Source organism: Nanorana parkeri, unplaced genomic scaffold, assembly GCF_000935625.1.
Source record: "Nanorana parkeri isolate BGI_ZX_2015 unplaced genomic scaffold, ASM93562v1 scaffold1454, whole genome shotgun sequence".
In the NCBI taxonomy this organism is placed as follows: Eukaryota; Metazoa; Chordata; class Amphibia; order Anura; family Dicroglossidae; genus Nanorana; species Nanorana parkeri.
The window spans coordinates 385,447-406,348 of record NW_017307722.1 but is presented as its reverse complement, the minus strand read 5'-3'; the positions used below and the strand labels follow the sequence as shown (position 1 = coordinate 406,348).

Genomic DNA, 20,902 nt, shown 5'->3' with positions numbered 1-20,902 from the left:
GAGCCGTGAGTGACAGTGAGCAGATCGGCGGCATGCTTCTAGTACTCACTTCCTGATCAATAGAGCCGACCTATGACCACTTCTTTGTCAGAGGTCTGCTCTAACTATGAGGATGAGTGGAAATCACTCACCTCATAGATCTCCTTTCAGGCAGCCTATTCATTTTGGCTGGATTCACAGAATCTGGAGCAGTTGCCCATAGTAACCAATCAGTCTATCTCTTCAGTTTCTTCAATTAAGCTTTGTAAATGAAAGCTAGAAGCTGATTGGTTGCTCCAGATTTTGTCTGCTCAACTTTTGATAAATCCCCCCTAACCCTGTTGTGGTGTGTTAACACATTGGTGATGACGAGTTCCCTTTTAGTAAGTCAGCCCCACCAGAAGCATTCTATCTTAAATTACACCAGCAGTGACAGGCGCCTCTTATGCATCCACAACACACACACTGGAAGCCTAAGCTGCTTAGGAACCGCTGTGATTACGTCACTCAGCCAGTCACCAGCGCCCGGACAATCCCCGCCCACCATCTACTGTGCCTTATGAACCGCGAGAAGAAGAACCGGGCGCCATTTTGTGAAGCGGTCGGCAGGAGAGAAAGCAAGTTGCGGGTCGGCGAGCACGTAGGACGAGAGCTCGCGAAGGTGTAGGGGAAAGACCGGCAGGCGATTCTCATCACCTACAAACAAGAACAGCAGCCATGAGTGACACGGAAGGGAAGACCACGGAGCACAGAGTGAGTATTTTTCCCGCGGCGGTGTTCGGTCATCTTTGTGGCCGCCTGTTGCTGGTCACCCTGAGGGCTGAACGCTTGTTGTGCCTGGTTATCGTGTGTATGTGTTAGAGGAATGTTTAGGAAGCTCTGGGGAGGAAGAAGCGGCGGCTTTGTCTGTGCGAAACAAGATGGCTCCTGCTAGACAGGCGGTGGAGAGCGGCCCCTGGGTATGTATAGACGTGAGTGGGCAGACCGAGCGCTCAGGGAGGGCACGGCAAACCAATAATTATCAGCGCTCTCTTTGTGTGGTGAAAGAAATGCGCTCTTCCCCCGGCTTTGCCTTCTACCTGGTGATGCCCACCATAAAGTCAGGATTGGGTTGACTTAACATTAGGCACACTAGGGTCACGTTTTTTTACATTAAAGAAAAAGGGTCAGCAACAGTGTTATTTTGTTGCTGATGAACACGGTACAGATTTTAAATTTGGGGATTATTCACATGAATGCAAATACGTCCATAGGTTTGTATACACAGAATACACTATGTAGATAAATGCAAGCTCTGGTGTTTGCTCTGGCATGAGTTCCCCAATGTGGAAGTTAGAGAACTTGTGCCCATGTGTATGGAAATGGCGGCACTCGTGTATTCTGTTCATAAAAATCATATGGATGGTAAAATGCAAAAGTCAGGGCTCCCGGGCACCGTAAATACAGCTGTATTTCCCTCTATGAGCCACTGGGGTGAAGCCATTTATTGCTGCACTAGATTAGTACAAGCTTTCCAAGAACATTGGTGTCCTCAGGCAATATTTCTGCCCTGATTGAGACGTCATCGTACTTTGAAAGCTTCAACTACATGCTTGCACTGAATAGTATCACCCTCCATTCAGGCTTCTACTGTAGATAAGTATGTTGTGTGTATGGAATGTGTAAATCAGTCACATGGCTGAAATGGAATATGTTTATTATTGTGTACCGCTTCATTGCTTCCCTGTGACTTTCCTCAGTGGCAGACTGCTTGTCCTATGGAAGGTGAAACTCATGTGGTGATTCTCTTTTGCTGCCTCTAAACATATACTTACGGGTCTCTTGTGGTATGTGACGTCAGTATCTCAGGAGGAGAGTGATGTAGTTCTCGCCTAGCCTAGAATGGAGGTAGAGGATGGGTCCAGCAGCAAAAAAAATAGAAAATAGTAACTCAGCTATTTTAAAAGGTAATGGTGAGGAAATGACACCACCTTGCAACCAGGTCCCAGAAGCACTTCTCATTGGTTAGCATGGTGGTGTGCTGAACCAGTGACTGCTTGTCCTTTGTGAACATTATGCTCATTACATACTGGTGGATGTGAAGTGCAGTATGTGGGTCGTACAGGTATGTGCAGAGGTGGCGGAGTGGTGTTGGTAAGGTAATTTTCTCCCATTTTGTGCGAAAGTCAGCTTACTAGGGATGCACTGATACTAGTATCAGTGCCGATACCGAGTATTTGGGTGAGTACTTGTAATTGCCCAAATGTTCCGATGCAGGACCTTTCTGCTGTGTGGTGGGTTATGACCGGCCTCCTGGGTTCCTGATTGGCCTGGAAGTTGGCTTCACTTGTTGCTAGCAACCTGGCTTCCTAACCAATCAAGAAGCCGGGCGACATGTCATCACTCACGTCCCGACTTCCTGATTGGTCAAGAAGCCACGCTGCCTAGCAACAAGTGAAGTCGGCTTCCTAGCCAATCAGGGAGGTGGGTCATGACATGCCGCCCGGCTTCCTGATTGGATAGGAAGCTGGCTTCATTTGTTTCTAGGCAGCGTGGCTTCCTGACTAATCGGGAAGCCGGACGGCACCTCATGACTTGCTGCCCGGCTTCCTGATTGGCCAGGAAGCCAGGCAACCTCACTGGCTATCATTGGCTGTAGATCCTAAAATAATCTCTGGATTGGTGCTGACACTGTCCTTCCTTCTGGAGGGTGACTACTTTTGTTCTCCATGGTCCCGATGTGTGTTCTAAAGTAGCCACCGCTCGAAGCTCACTCCTGTGATGGACTACAATCTCATGTTTAGTTTACTAGAAGTATCCACCCTCCAGAAGGAAGGACAGTGTCTGCACCAATTCAGAAATTATTTGAGGATCTACAGCCGCTTGATACACAAATAAGATACAGTTTTGTTAAGGTACTTGAATGTATTTTTAAGATTTAACTCCTGAGTTCAGTGTCGCTTTAAGGGAAGGTTTATATACCCTTTTCACCATTATTTGGGCCGGCCCAGTGATCTCACAGGAGGGTCTTCCTCTGGTGGGGTGGGAAAGCATTCTTTCAGCACGGAGTGTCACTTGTGTAATGTGTAAACACAGGTCGGTCCTGGAGTACTGTGAGCCCGGCCTTCATGGTGACTTATGAATGGTATATTGTCACCCCTTGATTTAGCTCCTGTAGCTTAGTCTGTGGATTGCACTTAGCGTTAAGGAGTCACAAATAAGAGGCTTTATTCACACTGAGATTTGGGATTCTTGCAGCAGGAACTTTGGATGGCCCAGGAATCCCAAATGTCCTGTTTAGATGTGCCTGCTGTACCTGTTCAGGTTAATGACCAGTTGACAGCGGCTACATCTCTAAGTGATACGATTAATTGTATGTGATACAATTTTATATACAGTTTGGAATAGATCACTGTCCCCGGACACAGAATAGATGCGTCTTGGGACTGTGATCTATTCTAAGCCGCATGAATGCATGCACAGGAATACCAAATCGCATAGTGTGAATGAGGCCTTACGATGACTGCTACCCTGTTTCCCCGAAAATAAGACCTACCCCGAAAATAAGACCTAGTACTATTTTTGGGAATTGCTAAAATATAAGACCTACCCCGAAAATAAGACCTAGTTGTGACCATTGTCAGGGCCGGTGGTGGCATAAGGGGGAACTTGAAGAGCTGCAGGAGAGAATCAGCAGTGCCAATGAAGCCAGCTCTAGAGGAAGCGAGGCGGCAGTGGAGGGAGCAGAGCAGATGCCTCCTCTATAGCGCCGGCTCCTGTCACAGGCGGAGTGATGCCAAATGCACTCCACCTGTGAGGAATCGATAGTGAAAGTGCGCTTTGCTCATTCTGGCCAAAGATTGGTTAGCAAATTGCTCATGGGGAGGTACGGCACCCCTGATTGCCCTGATCACCATATTTCTGTAGACATGTAGACTTTTCTACATTAATAAGTGTGGATTGTTGTACATGAAAAAAAACAAATAAGACCTACCCCGAAAATAAGACCCAGTGTGCTTTTTTGAGCCAAAAAAAATATAAGACAGTGTCTTATTTTCGGGGAAACACGGTATATCATAATGGTAATGAACACTGAGCCCCGTAGTTTACATTCCTCTTCTCTACTAGTCTTATGTTCTACTGGTATCCACACACCAGAGACTGCACTGCTTAAGGTGATGTGACCTTTACCTCCCAGGGTCTATAGTCACCTTTAAACAGATTAGTGTCACCACAGGGTAACTTCTAAACTAACCCCAGTCCTATACTTCCTTTCTGGCAGCAATGTCTTCAAATGATGCTGCTTTGCTGGTCCCTGACTGTTGCAGGTATTCAACACTTTAGGCACAGTGAATACCTGATTCCCTTGGCAGCTTGTAAATTCTGTAGTAACATCAGTTGGTGTGAGGAAGTGCAGTAGGACTAGTAGTTATTCACACACGGAGGTGTATAATACCTTCAGCTGCTGCAGAGCAGCAAAGCAGAGATGTTTGAAGCCACTGGAAAGGAAAGTCTAGAGCAGGGGTGCCCATTAGGTAGATCGTAATCTACCAGTAGCTTTCAAAGCTGATGCTGTTAGATCAGGAAGGGTGTGAATGGCGGCCCCTATATTCCATTTTGGTATATTTATTTAGCTGTGCACACATAATTACCTATAAGCATGAGTCTGCTGAGCCAAGCTCCCTGACACCTTTCTGGTGGTTGAAGTGCTATGTATTACATCGAAGAATATTAGTTTACACAGCCTGTTGCACTACAGTGAGATGAGCCAGGGGAGAGAGCCAGGAGAGAAAATGAGGAATGACAGCCAAGAGAGAGAGGACAGCCAGGAGAGAGTGAGGGAGGTTTTTTTTTCGTTGGTAGATCTCGTGTAGCTCGTCATTTGAAAAGTAGACCTCGACACAAAAAATTGTGGGCACCCCTGGTCTAGAGGCTACTATATTACAGGTGGCATTATATTACCCTGTGGTGACTGTACCCCTTTTTGGTTTTTTTCTAACATTACACTCACATTAATCTTTAAGGTAAGGTTTCCAATGCATATTGTCAGATTGAATCTTCTGACTGCTTCTTAGTTATGCTGCCTTAAGTCTGCGCTATGGATTAATCCTGTATATTGGGGCTTGACGATTGTAATGGAAAGAAAATGTACCCTCTACATCAAAGTGACTATTATAAACATAAATGCCTCCAAGCAGAAATACTTGCCCGTCTTCTTGCCAATCCCATCAGCCTTGACTCTGTTGAAGAGCTGAGCTTGCTGAACAGTCAGTGTCTTGACTTTTTGGAATTTGTGATGCCCAGTTCTCTCTCTGCATGCTGTGGTTTCTTCTGCCAGCCTCTATGTTGCACCATGACACACTAGGGACAGATGGAAGGATCCACACCATGCAGCAAGGAACCTGGCATCCAACACACCCACAAGTGTCGTTTGCAGAAGATTTTTTCAGCAAGCTTGACTCCAAGAAAGTAAAGGCCAGTGATAGAACGGGAAGTTGCTTTCTTTGCGCAGAGGCATTTTGTTTTTTAAAGTGGCTTTAAGTACAATAACTGAGATATGGACACTTTATGTAAACCTAAATCTCATGACTAAGCTTTTTCACAATTGCTTATATACTTGTGTTAAGATTTTATGCCCTTATAATATATTATTAAAGGAGAACTATGAGATGAGTGACTTCCATTCACCTCATAGTTCTAGCCGACCTGTGACAATGAGACTGTCACAGGTCGGCTCAGTAGATCGGGAGGTGAGCGAACACATAGCGGCGTTCGCTCACCTCTCGATCCTGTCACAGCTCTCTGCCGTGACGGGAGGGACTGGATTCCCCTCTCCCCGCTCCCATCTGCCAGCGCTGACTGGCAGAATGGACGGGGAGGGGGCGGGTACAGCTGGCTCTGCCTCTAGATAGGCAGAGCCAGCTGTCACTCACGCAGCTGGGCGGATCCCGACGTCCAGGTCGGGATCCGCTCTGGCGTCTCAGTATACCGCTGGCTGTAGCTCGTGGTATACTGAGCTTAGGGTAACGGGAGTATGCTAGTTTGTGTCCTCCCGTTACCCTAAGGAGAACTATGGGGAAAAACACTAACCACATAGTTTTAAGGAGCTGTTAATGCTTTAGATCCCTGGTGCCCAACCTGCAACACTTTGGCACTTATTGTGCTGCCTTTGGGGCCCTTGAAGGCACCAGTCTGTTTTGGTGATTACAGAAGCTAGTGAAGGAAACATATTCCATGGCCTGCCTGGTTTTGTTTCTTTCAGTTTTTTTGGCCAATGCTTTATAAATTATTATTATTACATAGTATTTATATAGCGCCAACAGTTTGCGCAGCACTTTACAATATAAACAAAAACCTATATCGAGAAGTATCCAGAACCTATATCCAGAGGAAGGAATGAAAACCCCTTCTACAGCACGGTCCAATTTGCTTCTTCTGGTTTCCTAAAGCAATTGGATATTACCTGAATCAACAACGATGCACCTTTTTTATATCTAGTTCTGTGAATTTAGGAATCCAGCCAGTTGTGACATGGGCAAAGTATAGGATTTTTGCATTAGAGCTGCAGCTAACGATTATTTTCAAAATCGATTAGTTAGCCGATTATTGAGTTTGGTTAATTGGATAAAAAATAAAATACATTAAAAAAAAAGGCTCCAGTGATGGGACTGCTAGTTTGTATTGCGATTGTAGTCCATCACAGGAGCAAGCTTGGAGCGGTGGAAGTAAAAAAAGAAAAAAAAAGTGTGGTGTGATATATAGTTAAATTAAAAGTGTAAAATTATACAGCAATGAATGCAGAATGGCACCGGCTATAGAGGACTACAAAACCCAGCAATAGTACATTATAGCTGGCGGTATTCTGCATTGTGCTATATAATGTACTATTGCTGGGTTTTGTAGTCCTCTATAGCTGGTGGTGTTCGGCATTGCACCACTGTATAATGTATTTTATAATATACAGCACAATGTACCATCAGCTATAGAGGAATAAAAATCCCAGCAATACATTGTAGAGCACCATGTGTGGGAAGTGCAAGCGTACCTAAGCAGTCTTCCAGCAACTTGCGTCTGAGATCTGTCTATCTGCCGCTGTCATCCCCCACACCTTCTCCTGCTTACTACTTCTCCCCGCGTCCCTGTGCCGATCGTGGATGTGGGCGGGAAGGAGGGTGTGCGGCGCGCAGCGTGTGTGGAGCTGTGGGCAGGGGCAACTAATCAAAAGCCGAATTATATCGATGATTGACGAAGTTGACAACTTTTTTCAATAATCGATTATGTCGATTAGTTGTTGCAGCCCTAGTTTGCATGACAAAAAAATCTTGAGTCATTTAGGAAATAATGGGCAGTGAGCTATAAAATCTCTACCACACTTTAAATCTCCCAAAACCATGGCCATAATATGCCGTTGCTACCCCATTTCTGCTGTAACAGCTCGTTTTCTTATAAGAAGGCTATATTTGGCGTTTTTGTCCATTAAGCAAAAGGACGTTTGTGAAGGCTGATGCTGATAATCTGTACTCCACTTCATCACAAATGTGTTAGTCGGGTTTAGGTCAGGGCTCTGTGCAAAAGCCACTGGAATTCATCTGTACCAAACTTGTCAAACCGTGTCCATATGGACCTGCCTGTGTGCAGAGACAGTCCTGCTGGAACAGGAAAAACAAGCCTTCCCAAGTCTGTTTATGCACTACTTTTTCTCAACCACAACACGGTGCGCAACCGCACAGTCGAGCGCATTATGGCCGGGGGGTGCGTATGCGGTGAATGGGCCCTAATAGCTCAAGAGAACATTTCCCACTCCTCTGAAGTAGTGGTGTGCTTTAGTGCACCCCAGTTGACACTTGGCATGGTGGTTTTGGGCTAGAAACACACTACTTAAAACTACTGGAACATATATTGTATACTGATGATAGTTACAGAGTAACAATTGGAATGTTTTATTATGCACATCAACACTTGGCACCCATTCTGCAAGTTTGCATGCTCTGCCAGCTCCTAAATGCTTACATTTCAGAATAATGGGATTGTGATGGTGGCAGATATTTCATAGACTCTGCAAGGGGACTCGGCAAGGGTGGCTTCCTATGACAATGCCATCAAGTTGCCTAAAGGAGAATTATGGGGAGAGGGAAATGCACTCACCCCACATAATTGTGACACTGAAGCTGTCGCATGTCGGCTCTATTGATCGGTAATGGAGTGATCACATACCACTGATCGATGAGTTCCCAATCTTCTCCCTGCAAAGAGTGGTGACTGGAGGAACGGATGGGGGAGGGGGCATGCACAGCTGGCCCTAGAGTCAGAGCCAGCTATCAATCAGGTAGCAAGGTGGATACTGACAATATTGTGGGGATCCGTCTTGGCTGTAGCGCAGTTCTTTTAACTTAAAGGAGAACTATGAGGCAAGTATTTTTCACTCACCTCATAGTTCTAGCCGACCTGTGACAATGAGACTGTCACAGGTCGGCTCAGTAGATCGGGAGGTGAGCGAACAGATACCGGCGTTCACTCACCTCTCGATTCTGTCACAGCTCTCTGCCATGACAGGGGAGGGGCTGGATTCCCTGCTCCGATCCGCCAGCGCTGACTGGCGGATCGGACGGGGAGGGGGTGTGTACAGCTGACTCTGCCTCTAGATAGGCAGAGCCAGCTGTCACTCACGCAGCTGGGCGGATCCAGACATAATTTTCTGACTTCCGTGCTCCGATCCGCCAGCGCTGACGGGCGGATCGGACGGGGAGGGGGTGTGTACAGCTGACTCTGCCTCTAGATAGGCAGAGCCAGCTGTCACTCACGCAGCTGGGCGGATCCAGACATAATTGTCAGGATCCGCTTCAGCTGCGTAGTCTCAGCTACTGCTCGCGGTATACTGCGGCGTCTCAGAATACCGTGAGCTCTAGCTTGCGGTATACTGAGCTTAGGGTGACTGGAGGACGCTAGTTTGTGTCCTCCCGTTACCCTAAGGAGAACTATGGGGAAAAGCCTTAACCTCATAGATCTCTAACAACTTGACCCACTCCATTGCCATGTTTGTAAATGGCGATTGCATGGTGTTTTAATTGTGTTTAATTTTTTTTATGCAGCTGTTATTGATTGGTGCAGCTGAAATACCGAGACTCAAACATTTTGAGGGGTATCTACATCATTTTGGCTTTGCAGTGCATCTTGTTGTGGGTAAAGGGAACCACTAGTAACAGATACTCCTTTTCTTTATTTTTTCTTTTTAATAGGACTCTATCAATAACACTCTACACAACCTTCTAGCATAGCCCAGGTATAAGGCATGCAGTACCGTTTTCTTGTGTTCTAAAGGGAGAGGCATCCTTGTGGCCTGGATGTGCCCTATGAAAAAGGGAGAGGCAGGTTCTCTTTAAGGTGACCCCTTTGGTCACCTTTCCACTTTAATAGTTGGATGGGAGCAAGCCATAAGAGGGGACATAGAAGAGCAGTGGGAATGAGCAGGAGAGGCAACAGATGATTGCAGAGGCACAGCGGTCTCTCCACCCTGCTGGGCGCCAGCTGTAGAAACAGCATGCAGGGGCTCCCAGCGAGTAGAACAGCGGGGGGTAGGAGAGAGTTTTGAAGCTCTCCTCAGCGCTGAGCACCGACAGCAGGGATCTGTGCCCCCTTCCATCACCTCTGGGAGCAGCGGAAGACTGAGGGGGATACAGAGCCTATGAATCAACTAATTGAACAGTCAACTAATCGATAATGAGAATAATTGACATCTATTCTCATTGTAGATTATCGTTGATTATTTGTTGCAACCCTACTTTTCAAGCTCTTCTTTCAGTAACCATTTAGTCTGACTGTCCTAATAGATTTGGGACAGGCTGAGTGCCCATCATTAACATTCAGTGTCCTCAGGGCTTTAACTCTTAGGACAGACAATCCTCATCTAGTTTACAATTGATAATGAAACCTGCCAGGACAGTACAGACAGTGAACACATCTTACTGAGTTCTGTGAACATATCTTCATACCTGTGCAAAGCTGTCTGCTTTTAAGTTAATGCAGATTTATCTAATGGTACGTAGAACCATGTGTGCTTTGGGTTGACAAATAGCCTTTATAGCTATTTTATAGTATAGTTCTAAAAAGACTTGGGGATGATGGCTGCCAGTGAAGAGTTAGACCAAGCCTAGGGGTTCTGAAAAATTGTGCTGTGGTAATCGGGGGTGGGGTGCTGTGTAATTAAATTGAAGCCGGTAGTGTAGTATACCCTAAATAGGCTCTGTGGTTTGAGGGAGTCATATTGTGGCGACTTTTACAGAAAGTTGGTTGGGTAATTTGCCCTGGCACACAATACCAGACTTGTCTATACTCGACCTGTTGGCGTTTAGTAATTTCACTGCCACAGAAGAGTATTTAGTCGCTATATGCTTAAATATACTAAATGTTCTTTTTCCATTAAGGTTAATATTCGTGAAGAGATGGAAGAGTTTATTTCAAGAATATTGAAGAGAAAGCAAGATAAAAGAAGGCTAATGAAAAATTGTAAAGATCAGAAAAATTCATTTGGGGGAAAATTTGAACAGAAGATTGTTCAGATAGAAGCTGAACATGTTAAGGCTTTATTGAATTGGTTGGATTGGGGAAGAATACACGAAGTTGAAAAATGAAGAATGAAGAAAAGTTTAATTCAAGAGTGGCGTAGAATTAAAAGAATCTGGAAGAATGAATGGGTCCTAGGTTAAGTAAATGTATGGTTTATGTTCCAGTGTCTGTATGATCAAATTAATGCATTTGCATGACTTTAGTTAACCAAAAATTTGGTCATCTGGTACAAAATAGGGTACAGTTAGTGGAAAGAGTGGGTTAAAAGCAGAATTTTGGAGGGTTAATATTTTTGTAATCTAACCCATTATTTTCCAGGTTTAGGTATCCATTTGTGTTCGCTGTACCATGGTAGGCATTTCTTGGGACCCTCCAAATTTTTAAGCATTTTTTGTTCTATTAGGCATCCCGCTCCCGCACCAAGTCACCTGCTGAAAGTGCTGCTCGTGCAAAATCTGAAAGTCGTTCTCGCAGTGGGTCAAAAGCTTCAAAGCGGTCAGAGTCTCATTCCCGCTCAAGGTCAAAGTCTCGGTAAGTTGTTTTTTTTTGGCTGAATATGTACAACTCCGGTCATAGACCATGAGCAAGCCAGTTGGCAGAGAAAGCACTATTTTTACTTTGTAGAAAAGATAATATGGCTTAACACCCACCCAATCACGGGGTTCCTATTACAGCTTGTTTTAACCCTTTAACTGTCAAAAATGTGTTTTGTGTGTTCTGGCAATCCAGGTTAATGTGAGCACTTTAAGGTAATGTTAATAAACTCCTGGTTCTTTGCAGTGCCTGAAAGTACCAGTCTCCATATTAATTTGATCTTAAAGGCAGGCTGTACATGGAGCTTTGAAATCTGCTGATCTTAAAGCCAAACTTCAGGACAAAATATAATTTACACACCACCACACTGTATGTGCAACTTATTAAAAAGCTGCATGCTATGTATGATGGGTTGCTGCAAAGTGTAAAAATCTTACTTTCCAGCATTTCATCTCCTACACATAATGCTAGGCGTAAGGGATCTGACTTGAGGATTGAAGTGCTTCAGTTGCCTTCCCACCCCTGCCAACTACTTTCCCATTCACAAAATGCCTGGTATCTTTTTTTTTTTATTTTTCCCCAAAGAATACAAGGTGTTCTGTGATTGAAGGAGAGAGGTCACATCCTTGCCCTCTCCTGCTCCTGTCGCAGAATGCTTTGTGTTATCCACCAAGTAGTTAGGAGGGGTGGTACTGTGACTGGAGCACTTTACTGTATGTGATCTGCTTCAAGATCATGTACATCAACCCCTCAGGAATATTCTGTGCAGTCAGTACCTCAGTATCCAGTCACCAGCTCAGGTTTGTTTACCCCTCAGTGTTCTATCCCCAGCAGATGTGATGTCCCCTCCGTTCCTCAACCCATGTGTGTTTTATCTTCAGTCCCCTGACATGCATGTTGAGCACTTAGTACCCATTGTATGTGCTTATTTGTCCTCCTGTCAGGACCTATTTAGCTTATGTGCAGTAACAGCTCAGCTGCCTGTACCCAGCATGCATGTGTTTTACCCATCAGTGGTCAGTCACCAGCATGTGAACCTTCAGCAGCCAATCCCCCTAGCAATGTGTAATTGACCCTTTGTGGTTAGTACATGTGCGTTTATCCAAGGAAGTAACCTGAGTTCATGTGTGATCAGCTGGTTTTGACCTGGATAGCTCTGTCAAGCGCTTGGCTTTCATGCTGCTAATTTTATCGTTGTGTTTTGCGGGGGTTTTGTGAATGGGTACATGTGTTATGGGGAGCACGTCTCCATCCCTGTCATTTAGGCCCCATTCACACTAGGCTACGATTTAGGTGTTTTTATATGCATTTTAAAATGGTTTTCTAAACGCATATATATGCCTCTTAATTTACAATGAATCTATTCACTCCTTGCATTTAGATGCTTTTATCTGCAGTCAGTTTAGCTGCGTTTAGGAGAAATGGAAGTAGTGTCCATCCAGTAATCAATTTCAACTTGTAAAAGCAAGATGCATTTGTTTGCTTTAAAAGCAAGACACGTTTGCTGAAATTTAATTTTGTCCTTCAATGGACAAAGGACAGATGTATCTACTCTGTGTATAAACACGTGTCATTTTAATAATCTAGAAGCATAAATAAAGCATCTAGCATGACAGATTTTGTGTACATCTCTGCATAAAGTCCATGATAGAAGTCACCAGCACTCGATTTGTGCAAGAAGTAAAGCACTTTTTATTAAATCGTCACATGCGTCATACAGCCAATGTTTTAGGGCCACGCAAGGTCACTTCTTCTGGGCGACATAGTGTCTATGTGCTTTACTTCTTGCACACATCAAGTGCTGGTGACTTCTATTATGGACTGTATCTGACACGGCGCAATCCGTGTTGTCACTTCAAGCACCAACCTTTCATCCAAAGTCTGTACGCTGTATGGAGTGCAGGTGATTTTGTGTTATGTCTGCATAGAAACGTACCTGGCCAGTGTGAATAAGGCCTTATCTGTAAGTTTATCTTATCTGTAAATTTGCTTTATCACAAATTATTTAAAAAAAAATATTTATCTGCCATTTGAGTCAAAAAATGAGTTGTACTATGCGCTTCTACACATACAGACCACACTAATAGCCGTTTTCCAGCATATTTCCCCTCTAAGACACTTTAGCATACTTTGTTGTAACCTGACCTTGACCTTGGAGTGTCTACGCGACTCTCCAATTGCCCACTTCTCAATCTTCTCTCTCCAAGTGCTACAGCATGTGGCACAATCTTCGCAATGGACACACCTCACTGTGTTCTGTAGTGTCATAGGAGCTGGCAGATGGGACCAGGCATCCAACACGCCTAGAAGTGTCGAATGTACAATTTGTCAGGCCATAGACTGCAAGAATGTGCATCATAAACACACTTTCCTTGGGAAAACGGTCTACCTAGAGTTGCATGTGCTTTATTTTCAGATCGCGGTCCAGAAGACGTTCACACAGACGATATTCCCGCTCCAAGTCTCGGTCCCGCTCACACAGAAGACGATCAAAGAGCAGATCATACTCTCCAGAATATAAGAGGAGGAGGAGCCGCAGTCACTCTCCAATGTCTAATAGGAGGCGGCATAATGGTAGCCGGGTATGGTTTTCTGTTTTCTCGATCTGCAGATTTGTTTTCAACTCTATTTGCCTTTTTTATTGGAATTGTTTTTGTTTCGTTTCCCCCTTCCTTCATTTGTAAATTTTTGTTTTGGTCTTCTTAGGCAAACCCAGATCCGAACAATTGTGTTGGTGTCTTCGGCTTGAGCTTGTACACATCTGAGAGAGATCTGAGAGAGGTGTTTTCCCGTTATGGTCCCCTTGCTGCTGTCAATGTAGTGTATGATCAACGGACTGGACGGTCGAGAGGATTTGCATTTGTTTATTTTGAACGAATTGAAGATTCCAGAGCGGTAAGTTTAATATTTGATTCGTATAGCACAAACATACTCCATCCTTGGAGTGCTTTTCACATCCCAAAGAAGCGTCAAGTGTCCTTACAATGTAAAGAGTAGACCTTGTCGCACTCCTTACCGAATAACCCAACAATAGGGAAGGGTCCTCGTAATGACTGCTGATGGAGCCACTGTTCACATGAATGGTTTGGAGAAATGTCACCAGCACACCGAAAATACTTTTGTGGATCCCCAAAAGTTAACCTATTGAACAGTTGTCAAATTATTTCCATTTGACAACTGTTCAATAAATTAACTTTTGGGGATCCTCAAAAGGATTTTTGGTGTGCTGGTGACATTTCTCCAAACCATTCATGTGTCTTTACAACGGTCGCAAGAGACACTGGGAGGGATTTATCAAAATCTGGAGCAGTCGCTGTGTGCAGCTGTTCCAGTTTTGATAAATTCCCCTCACTGTGTAGAACTCAAACTGCCATAATGTTTTTAATGACCGTAAAACTACAGTTAAAGGCAGAGCAAGAATCTGACTTATGTGGGTGCTGTATATGCCTTTATCCCACTGCTCCTCTTCTGGCCACTACGTCACACGAATAGTGCGCTCTGAGGGCCGCTTCACTCCACAAAGGCTGTGTTCCAGAGTTTTCGGCCTCACTGCAGGAGGAGGTCTGGCGGTGCATTGAAGTCAATGGCACTGCAGCCATGCCCCCACACCCGGACTGCGTTCCGGTCCAGTGCGATCTGCAAACATACGGCAAGCTCTATCGGGCCGGGACACTCTGGCGCTAGTGTGAACTAGCCCATGCAGTTTCTGCTTTCAGTTATATGTGACATAGCGGCTGGGGGAGGAGAAGCAGAAAGAAGCTTTTAAGAAGAATCGGACGCCAGATTTTTATATTTTTTTTTTCTTCTCCTGCTTGTAACTGCAGGGGATAATTTGTTTACAAATTAAGTGCCATTTAAAATGGTTGTATAATTGTTGGTCTATTTTCAAAGGCTATTAACAGATTTGGTAATATTAGATATGTGCATTTCTGTAAAGAATGTCAGCTAGGGCACACTCACTCCAAGATAAATATAGGGTGTGCACAGGTGTAAAACTGCATAATACACGTTTACTTGGCTCATCTGACTCCAAATATAATTCATTTGAGAATTTCTCACAACCTTTACTGATGAAGCCTGCAGTTGTGTTATGATGCAGTCGATTTTGGGAGCTTTGGGCTGTGCTACCAATATCCCACAAGATTGCCTAAGTTTTATTTTAGAACATGCGCTAGTGAAACAGTAAAAACTTCTGTAGTCCTGGTTGTACATGGTACTATTGGGGAAAGCAACATTACACAGTTCTGCAGTTTTGAATAGTGGCCTCTAGGTGGCAGACAATGAGTATACTTGAGGTGTGAATGTGCTTGTAAAGCATTGCTATCTCTACTATGCAAAAAACAAACCCTGTAAATTATTTGATATAGATATATATCTAATCTATATATCTAATCGGTTAAGAAAATAATCAGTTACAGCCCTAAAGTATGTGAATGCCTTTTTTTTACGGTTTGAGGCTGGAGTTGGAGGGGGCTCGATAGCGCTTTCCAGACTGTGACCCAGATCTTCACTCTTGCAGCACTACCCCAGCCGAAAACCTCGGCATCCAACACTTCCAGGTTTGTCCCCCACTGGTTCCACCGGCGTTTTGTATATTAGTATATACCCTGGCTGTCCAATGGCTTTAGTGCTTTCCAAGTCACTGACTATTGACAAGTATGTTGTCTAAGGCCCGGTTCACACCTGGGCGTTTTGTAGCGCGTTCCTACGCTCTGCAAAACGCTCAAACACCAAAATGCCATTATTTCCTATGGGTATGGTTCACACCTGGGCGTATTACAGGCCGTATGAACGCGCTACAAAACGTCCTACGCCCAAAGAAGTACAGGAGCTTCTTTGGGGCCTTTTTGTCGCGCGTTTACATTGGGATACAGCCAAATAGGATACAGCCTTTACAGTTTACATTGGGATACAGCCTCGGAAACGTGCGTTTGTTGCGCGTTTTTTTTTAACCGCGAATCGCATATTCGATACGCCTAGGTGTGAACCCAGCCTTACTCAGCAGGGGACCAGGAATCTAAAGTACCCAGAAGTGTTGGATAGCAGCAGCTCCATAGCTTTTTAATAGAGTGTTATACCTTTTTGTATATACATGGCAGCTGCCAGTGGCAAGATTCCACAGATGGCAGCTGAATGTAAATACAGCAGGTAGAGGGCTGGTGAAATGGCCAGCCTGGTATTGGCTACTACACCAGCCCACTGCTTGCTGTGCCCTCCTCCCAGCATGGAGGAGAGAGCTAAGGGAACCAACTAATCGATGATTATGAGAATAGTTGTCAACTATTCTCATTATTGATTAGTTAACGTACTTTAGGACTGCAATCATTACATAAGCTACATTTGTGTATCACTCAGCTGTAGTTCAGATATCTCTGAATTGGTGCAGACACTGTCCTTCCTGCTGGAGGGTAACTACTTTTGTTCCCCATGGTCCCTGTGTGTATTGTGAAGTAACTACCGCTCCAAGTTCACTCCTGTGATGGACTACAATCTCCATACAAGTTAGTAAACTAAACGTGTTTGTAGTCCATCACAGGAGTGAGCTTGGAGCGGTGGCTACTTTACAACACACACAAGGGACCATGGAGAACAAAAGTAGCCCCCCTCCAGAAGGAAGGACAGTGTCGGCACCAATTCCAATATGAGGACATGCTGCCGAGTGATACATGAATAAGATACATATTAATAGTTAAGGTACTTGAAAAATAAACACTGTAGTCCTGCATCTCCTGTGGTGCCTCTGTACACTGTAATCACACCATTGTGGTTGAAGGCATAGGTTGTACTTGTGACCAATCGGCGATATGGGCCAGGCAGAGCTTCAACCATAGAAAACCTTTTGACTCCTTCACAGCGCAGCTCCAGAAGTCAGAGAAAAGTATTGACAAATGGCAGGATGAGGTCTTTTTACTTCATTGAACAAGTGATTGGGCAGCTAGTAACATCAAGATTAAATAAAAAATGGGGGTGTCATTTTTTATTTTTATTTTTTACTTCACGGCCAAGTTTTTATAGCTGCCTTTTTGTGGCAGTGAACTTGTTTTGAACCTGAAATGCGGCTTGTGATACACATCCTTTGCTGACGTGAGAGGGACAACCATGGCAAACACAATGCCTCTTCAATACACTTTTTTTTTTCATTTTGAGAAAATGAATTAAATTTGGGAGTGCGGGGTTTGTGACTTCATAGTCCATCCCAAGCTCCTGCTGAGTGCATACCTAACCTGTTGAAGGCCACAACACAATCCTGCTTTCCCTGGTTGTGATTTTTGCCTCCTCTGCATGCTTGTGTGTGTGAAGACTTAACCAGCCTACTCTGAGATGGCTGACACGGAATGTTACAATATGGTGGAGCTCCAGGCAGGCCAACACTGCCATTTAAGCACTGAATGAAAGACCAGTGGGGGCAGGGAGTGAGACGGCAGCTGGTAGGCTGGGAAAAGCACGAAATGGCAGTCCAAACACGTGCTGAGAGCGCACGCATATGAGCACATGGAGGGGAGATTAACCCATTCACTGCAGGTTCCTGGGGTAAAGCTGGTATAAAGGCTGACTCATTGTTCAGAGCTTATTGCTGAAACAGTAAAGTACATTTTCTCAAAAAAAATGAGTACATTTTGAAACAAAGGTATTTACATTTCAATAATGCTAAGTTTACATTTTTAGCTGTTTTACTATTTTTTCCTAGGCAATGGAGCATGCAAATGGCATGGAATTGGATGGCCGAAGGATTCGTGTAGACTATTCAATAACAAAGCGAGCACACACCCCCACCCCAGGCATTTACATGGGACGGCCCACTCAGTGAGTGTTCTTTTACTTGAAGCATATGCAAAGTCAACAGTGTTTTTTGGGGTTTTTTTGGATTTATTTCTTCTTGGAAAATGTTGTTCTCTTCCTTTAAAAAAAACATGGGATATGTTTTTAACCAGAGAAGATGGTTTATCTGTTGTGTCTGTTAACAGTGTTTAAAAGTTAATAATGTTAACAGTTACCTTACAGTACATTTATTTATTTTCCACCTAAAAGCTGTGTTGTAGGCATTTTATAGATTTTCAACAATTTAAGCAGCTACTAATCAGGTGTACATTTAATAAATCTAGCAAGATAAGTTAGGGAAAAACTGGAAAGTCATCAGCCATACATGCGGGTGGAAACCCAGCTCCTGCTAAACTTCCATGCTTTTACTGTCTTTATTTCCAGTGTATACACAAATTGGGCTGTGTTCTGAAATATTAAGTGCTTGTGTAGAGCAGTGTTCAGATTGTGACTGCATGAGGCAGTGCATGTTAATTGCTTTGATGAAAGCTGCCTATACCGTGTTTCCCTGAAAATAAGACACTGTCTTATATTTTGTTTGACTCAACAAAATGCACTAGGTCTTATTTTCGGGGTAGGTCTTAATTTTTTTTTTTTTTAATGTACAACAATCCACACTTATTACCGGTAGAAGACTTACAAGACAGGAGTGAGTGGCAAAGTTAAGAATAGGGTGATCAGGGCAGTCAAAGGTGCCGTACCTTTCCAAGAGCAATTTGGTAACCAATCGCTGGCCAGAATGAGGGAAGTGCGCTTTCACTATCGATTCCTCACAGGCGAAGTGCATTTGGTATCACTCCGCCTGCGACAGGAGCCGGCGCTATAGAGGAAGCATCGGCTTATGCGGCTCTGCTCCCTGCGCTGCCGCCTCGCTTCCTCTAGCGCTGGCTTCGTGGGCCCCGCTGATTCTCTCCTGCCTCTCCCGCGGCTCTTCAAGTTTCCTCCTTATGCCACCACCGGCCCTGGGAATGGTCACAACTAGGTCTTATTTTCGGGGTAGGTCTTATATTTTAGCAATTCCCAAAAATAGCACAAAGGTCATATTTTCGGGGAAACAGGGTAGCAACCAGAAAATACATTTCATAGGGACCCCATTTGGTTTTGGTCTGAAGTAGGCTTACACTGATTCCGCACAGCTTATGTTTACATATATATATTTTTTATTTAGCAGTAGCAGTGGACGTCGTAGAGATTATGACAGAGGGCATGAACGTGGCTATGACAAATATGAGGAATATGACTACAGATCTTACAGGTATGTTTGAACTTATTCTGCATTCACAAGTGAACTTAAATCGCAGGCCCTCTATGTTGATTGTAACTGAAGTTAGAGCTATATTAAGCCCCCCTAAACTTCTATGTACCCCAAAAGGCTGGGTAATTAACCCTTTCACTGCCAATGATGCAAGACTGAACAGAACCTCTTCCAGTTGCCCAGGTTCATAAGCCTTGCATTTCCCTTCTGCTATAAGGTTGTGGTTGCTTCAGTGACCATGAACTCATGCCAGAAGGGTCCTCTAGAATTTTGGGAATGAAAAGTTGTGATCACACTCATTTGTGATTAAATGTGGTGACTATCACCTTCTGCATTGTTCTCCATCAGTGGTCCTCCTTGCTGTGTGCTGCAATTGGCTCCTCTGCTATCTTTCCTCCTATCACTGCTCATTTTGTGTGTCCCCCCCACTGCTCTCCTGTGCCCCCCCCCCCTTCCTTCTGTGGATAGCAGTTTGATGAGGAGAAGCAGAGGGGAATCGACTTTTCTGTTTTGTGAATGCCCTGTTCTTGCCATTTCCCAGTTTAGTGAGGTCAGGGCTGTCCTCAATCTCTAATTCAAAGAAGAGCTATTAAGGGTCTTTTCAGAGGCCTGATCATTTTCCAAAGCCCTCACTGGTGTAAAGAAAAAAAAGTTAGAAACCCAATGAAAACATACTGCGCACATTGTGGTAATGCACCAACCAACACACTAGGTTTCCCCATTCACATCAGTGGGCTGGGCACATGTTATGGTACACATCAAATGCATTCTGGTGTGCATGTTCTGCGGTGCATTGTTACAGCACATCACAGTACTTCCGCCCTTTTTTCTTAAACTTAACTGACATGTTGATCTGCGTTTGAATAAAAAATGTGTATCTTTGTAGTGCACATAACACTGTCCTCGTGGCATTACAGATTGGGCGTTACTACAACACATGGGTGTGAAGCCATCTTCGTGGTTTTTTAGCACAATTTGCTTATTTATAGTCTTGCATAGTTTAATTATTACGTTTTGCAAAAAAAAGGTACAAATTCTGCACACTGGCAAACTAACCAGAGTTTTCATACCTCCGGCAATGATCTGCATTTTCTGCTGTCAGGGAAGAGCAAAGATGGTTCACTATAATGGAGTCTTGCATATACTAAGTGTACCCTGCTGTTCAACGGAAAATACATCGCACCCCTATCTCCCCCTCCCCAGCACAGTGATGAGCTCATTGCTACTTTCTCCTACCAGCTCGTGCCTTGTCGGCACATGAACTGGTGTACTACTTGTTCCTACAGTTGGCCCTGCTGCTGTGTTTCAGTGAGTGGAAGAGGCTGATAACCGGTCAAATGCAGGTGCTTACACTACGTGCAATGAAATACATTTAATGTTAGATTTATAATTATAAATCTGCATTTGTGGCTTTTAAATCTTTCTAGAGTTTAGCTTTAAATCAAGTGCATGCTTTTCACAGCTTAATTGGAATGCCCTGATGTCTTTTAAGGTGTTTGTGGGAGGTGTGCTTTACATTTTTAGAAACCCTTCTTTCTCCAATCATCTTCCAGGCCAGCAACCTGAGAGACTATTGGCTCCACCTTCTACAGGAAACACAAAAGCAAAACGAGTTAACCACTTCAAGACCAGGTGTTTAGACCCCCTTCCTGGCCAGGCCATTTTTCAGTATTCAGCGCTGCGGTACTTTGACTGACGTTTATTCCGTCATGCAGCGCTGTACTGAAATGAATTTTATACCATTTTTTTCGGACAGATAGAGATTTCTTTTGG

The 20,902-nt window shown here is 44.2% G+C and overlaps 1 protein-coding gene across 2 annotated transcripts in view; it reads left to right on the top strand.

Annotated features, from left to right (window-relative positions):
* The first annotated feature begins 664 nt into the window (after nt 1-664).
* The window catches only part of TRA2A (transformer 2 alpha homolog), a 22,559-nt gene continuing 2,321 nt past the window's right edge, over nt 665-20,902 (top strand). For both annotated transcript variants that reach the window (XM_018570104.1, XM_018570103.1), the window contains exons 1-6: nt 665-732; nt 10,925-11,052; nt 13,472-13,637; nt 13,762-13,950; nt 17,744-17,859; nt 19,043-19,129. In XM_018570104.1, coding sequence (XP_018425606.1) covers nt 697-732; nt 10,925-11,052; nt 13,472-13,637; nt 13,762-13,950; nt 17,744-17,859; nt 19,043-19,129 — 722 coding nt within the window. In that variant the 5' untranslated portion in view covers nt 665-696. The remainder of the gene's footprint in view (nt 733-10,924; nt 11,053-13,471; nt 13,638-13,761; nt 13,951-17,743; nt 17,860-19,042; nt 19,130-20,902) is intronic.